The sequence below is a fragment of the Sinocyclocheilus anshuiensis genome, unplaced genomic scaffold (genome assembly GCF_001515605.1).
Source record: "Sinocyclocheilus anshuiensis isolate Anshui unplaced genomic scaffold, SAMN03320099.WGS_v1.1 scaffold1379, whole genome shotgun sequence".
In the NCBI taxonomy this organism is placed as follows: domain Eukaryota; kingdom Metazoa; phylum Chordata; class Actinopteri; order Cypriniformes; family Cyprinidae; genus Sinocyclocheilus; species Sinocyclocheilus anshuiensis.
This window is the reverse complement of record NW_015536530.1, coordinates 40,560-45,664: the sequence shown is the minus strand read 5'-3', so window position 1 is coordinate 45,664 and position 5,105 is coordinate 40,560. Positions and strand designations below refer to the sequence as shown.

The 5,105-nt window shown below is 37.2% G+C and overlaps 1 protein-coding gene across 1 annotated transcript in view; it reads left to right on the top strand.

Moving 5' to 3' along the window:
* Nucleotides 1-2,534: 2,534 nt before the first annotated feature.
* The window catches only part of eno3 (enolase 3, (beta, muscle)), a 14,469-nt gene continuing 11,898 nt past the window's right edge, over nt 2,535-5,105 (top strand). The window contains exons 1-3 of the mRNA XM_016494309.1: nt 2,535-2,620; nt 4,775-4,860; nt 4,999-5,094. Coding sequence (XP_016349795.1) covers nt 4,776-4,860; nt 4,999-5,094 — 181 coding nt within the window. The 5' untranslated portion in view covers nt 2,535-2,620; nt 4,775. The remainder of the gene's footprint in view (nt 2,621-4,774; nt 4,861-4,998; nt 5,095-5,105) is intronic.

Sequence of the window (5,105 nt, the reverse complement as noted above, 5' to 3'; positions counted from 1 at the left end):
GAACTTGCATATTACTGCTCTTTTGTTGGTTTTGATTGCTTCTATTGTCCTCATTTGTAAATTGCTTTGGATAAAAGCGTCTGCTAAATGACTAAATATAAATATATATATATGTATATATATATATATACACATACATACACACACACACACACACACACACTCACAGTGCAGCGCCATCATGTGGCATTGATGTGTGACAGCAGCTCAGTCTGATTCTCTCTCTCTCTCTCTGTTCTGAATGTCGTTTGTCCACTGAGAGATTTGAGTATTTCATTCAAATAATCTGCTCAACCTCTTACTGTGACTGCTTTGCATGTGCTGCGTTGAGTTTGTGCAGAATTACCAGCAGATAATGCATTTAAACATGGTGAACGCGTTTATGCTGTCTTGTTCTCTCAGCTAACAGGAAACATTCTCAAAACATTCTGGAAAGGTTCTCTCAAAGTTATGAACAAACGTTCTTCCAGTAACATTAATAGAACATTTGTTCAAAGTTATCTGGTCCTCAAAATGTTAACACAAAAACATCATCTGTACATTGTTTATGGAATAGTTTTTTCCAAACGTTCTTCAAATGTTTTTAAATGTTTCGGAACGTTCAGAAAACATTCAAAAGTAACGTTTCCGTAATGTTCGTAACATGATCAAATGGAATGTTCCCTAAATGTTTGCAGAACCAAGAAAAAAACATTTCTAAAACATTTAAAAAACTCAACGTTCAGAGAACATTCTGAAATAACGTTTTCATAACTTAATGGGAACGTTAGCGAAATGTTCGTACAACATGTTTTTGTTAGCTGCGAGAAAGATTAATGCATCGGAAAGTTTTAGAACGCAACAATGTGTCGCAGAACGTTCACTGAGAGCAGAAACTGGCACAACACAAATACAGCAGTCGACACTTTTGTGGCACAAATGGAACTCCATACACAAGAGCTGAACGTTGTGAATCCGAGGGAATCTGTGGATGTCGTGCTGCTCCAAGACAACACAAGTGTCTCTCATGATAGTGAGACTAATTTTAGCCTGGTGTTAAATGCTAGAGAGGGAGAAACACGGGGAAAGAGCAGCGTGTGTGCTTGTGATCATCATAGATGCCATTTAGGTCCAAACCCAAACTCACTCTCACATTTCTCTCTTTAATTCAACCCTGACCTTTCATTCAGGCCCGGAGCTCGACGAGGGACGGTCTGAGTGTTTCCACGCCTCGGCTGAAAGGAAAAGACCTCCATGAAGACATCAGACGTCAATGAGACAAAATCAGATCGACAACATATTTAACAAAACATTGGGAATTTATGGGAATATATGCTAAATATATGTTGCAAAAGTGAAGCTCAAGTTTCAACCCTCATATATCAAAATCTATGTATTTCAGGAGCAATAAAACACATTTCCAATATGAAGGTGGACTATAGTTAGGCTAAATGCAAATGTGGATGGAATAATAATAATGTTTCTTATTTAACAATGTTTTTTATGTATTGTAATATTGTAATTTTTCTGGAACATTGTAAAGTTTGTTCCTTGCTGATTTTAATTTTTCAAATGAGTTATATGTTGACACGTGTTATAGACAACCAACACAGTTATTCTTTACATGTTACATATGTGAATGTGTTTTCTTGGACTGAAATAAATGTAGGGCAAATATATATTTTTAAATGTTCAACAAATCAAGTTTTTCTTCCAATGAGACATATGCAAATGCATTTTCTTGGACTGAAAAATATAGAAGGCAGAATAAATGCTTTTAAAAAATAGATTTATAATTTTCATATTTCAAAAATATACAAAAAAACGGCCAAAATATATATTGATAGAAAATATATTTATGTAAATATATTTTGAAACAAATTTGATCAAATATATTATTGTTGTGAATTTCTGAATATTTTTAAAAATAAATTTGAAAATACTTTTTTATTTCTGTTGTATGGTGGTGACCTCCTGACCTCCAGATCTCAGGCCATAACAATTAAATAGACCTTTGGTGACTTTGTCATACAACCATTTTACTATTTTTGCAGTATGCAGTTGTATATTGTGAACAGTTTGCTAATGTTCAGTATGCATGGAATACACCGGCTACTTAATGTACAGTATACAACCACTGCATGGGAAAAAACGTAACATTTGTCGTTGCATACTATTTACCTTTTTTTTTTTTAAATAATAGTGACTTATGATATACACTAAGTATGCATTAAGCAGTATGTTAGCATTCCAGTCCAAACATATCTAGAGTAAGTGATTCTTAACTTCAAAATACAAAGATTGATTTGGTAGAATGTCAGACACTGGCACTACACTGCATTAGCGGCTTAATTTAATGCCTTCGGGCATGATGTGTGCATGATTTATGTTCTGCACTGTTTATAAAGGCAGACTAGTGACTAGTTATGATGGCATTTATATTTGATTACTTTGAAAACATCAGAGATGTGGGCGTGTCCTGAAACTGTGTAAATGCTCGGTGTTTGTAGACGCTCCCTAAGGCTCTTCCCATATACGGGACGGTGCTGAGAGACCGTCTATAAATTGTGAGGCCGAGGTTGGAACGCACACTCACGCCTCGTCAGACGCCGAGACCGACGCCGACCCGAATCGCCCGCAGGTAATAACTCAAACACGCACGCATTTGACCGGAACGGTGTGTTTTTACGCTCGAGTGTGACAGGAGATCTGTTGGAGTGAGTTGTTGAACTGTAGAGTAGACCCCCGGGACCTGCGGAGCCTCAGCTCTGGCTGTGCAGTTTAATATGGATGTGTGAATAAGTTTGCTGTTAGCAGGAATAGTGTGTGTTCTGTGGAGGTTGCGGCTGAGCGCAGTGTTGGTCAAATCGGAACCGATTTAAGGCACGAACCGTCAGACGTTCTGAAGTGAACTGAATGACCTTCACGCTTCCGGTGGAACCATCGCAGAATATTCCGTGAAATATTAACCGCTAATTAATTTTATAAAAAGTTATAAAACGACTTTTATGTTAATATATATTTATATATTAAAAAGTATAAAATTTAACGACGTATTTAAAACATGACTGTTCAAATGTGTAATGCACTAAATAATAATATTAATAAAAAGCGTTCAAAAATCATTTACACATTAAAGCTCAGAGTCCATTATTTATTGTGTCATAATATGAGTTATTTAATAAGTGATTGTTGCGTCAATGTGCGCGCGATGAGATGCAGTGCTGTGATTGGTGATGGAGGGGAACCTGAGAATGTAGCAGAATTGTGAGGCGAGTCTGTAACATGCAAGATGCTTGTTTACACGGATAATAAATGGCTTAGAAATGGTACCTGACATTCAGATGGAAACTTGCTTTAGCGATCTCTGAAATATGAGAAATCATCAAATTGGTCAAAGGTTTGTCAGGTTTTTTTTTTTGCATCGCATTCTAAATATTTTATCACCCGCCACAAAGCTGCAAAAACGTGCATTTTTTAATACCAATAATTTGCTTAACTGAAATTGAGTTACACATGAGGTTCTGATGCAGATTATGAATTATGTAACTTATAATATACAGTACAGTGTGTATGTGCGTGAGGCTCTTACAATGGAGTACAGTGTCAATGCTCACATGCAAAGGTCAGAGTGTTGGACACAAAGGTCAGGGTTCAGCGAGGCTTTGTGAAGGTCATATAAAGTTGTTGAGGTATGACTGAGATTCTCTCTCTCTCTCTCTCTCTCTCACACATACATACATACATATACTCACACACAGACTCTCACTCACACACTCTCACACACACACTCTCACACATACTCACAGACACACACACACACACACATACTCACACACACATTCTCCCGGGGTCTTTTCTGTCTTCTGCTGTAGCCGCTCTATTAATAGAGAAACCACAGACTGTATCTGTGTCAGACAGCTGAAGTGTGTGTACAGTATTTTATGGTTTGTGCAGATGTTTTTCTCTCATTTTTGACCGATTTTATTTTGTTTTTTATTTTTATTTAAAAATTCTTCAGTGAAAATGATCCTCACACACACACACACTGACTGACACACACACACACACACACACACACACTCTCTCTCTCTCTCTCTCACACACACTCACACACTCACACACTCACACACACACTCACACACTCACATAGACCGTGAAATGAATGGGTGTCTATGACTGTAAGAATTACTGCAAGAATGACACTTCAAAAATTATTTAAAAAATATAAATAGATAATGTCTAAATAAGTATCCAAATATATATTTTCTAAGCATAAGATAGTATTCATGCACAGAACACTTATCAAAATGCTTATTAATATGGCTGAATGTTCGATCAGATATTAAGGTACCAGTAATTAATGAATAACTGTCAGCATGATTTTGACCAGATGTGAAGTCATGCTATTGTTATTTGTTTCCCCATATGGCAGCAATCTAGCACAAATGCATCATAAATGTTAATGTTTTCTTAGTTTCAGCTTATAGAAGTGTATATTTGAACGTAGTGAAGTTTCAAAAGCTTGCGTATTTGCTCATAGAAATGATAGTGAAATTGAGAAACTTGGACGTATTTAAACAAGCTTTAAATGAACTAATCCCAAAATAATTTCGTTGTTACTGCTTCAGGCAAATTAGTTTTACATCATTTATTTAAAATGTTAATTTATTTACGGTTCCTGGTTAAATATGACCACAAACAGCCAATGGGTGACCTTTTTTTTAATACTATTTTTTGTTTATTCAAGTTCAGTCCTGGTGTGTGTTGACTGAACGGTCTCTGTCTCTCTCAGGATGTCCATTAGTAAGATTCACGCTCGTGAAATCCTCGACTCCAGAGGAAATCCCACCGTCGAGGTGGATCTGTACACGGCTAAAGGTACAAACACACTCGATCGATCGATCAGACTGACTCTCACGACACCCTAGCAACACCCTAGCAACCACTCAGTCCACATTCTTGAGGAAATGTTCCTGCTGTCGTTTGTAATTGATGTGTGATTGATTGATTCGTCAGGTCGTTTCCGGGCAGCTGTTCCCAGCGGCGCTTCCACTGGAGTTCATGAGGCTCTGGAGCTCCGAGACGGAGACAAGACACGCTACCTGGGCAAAGGTACAGTACAC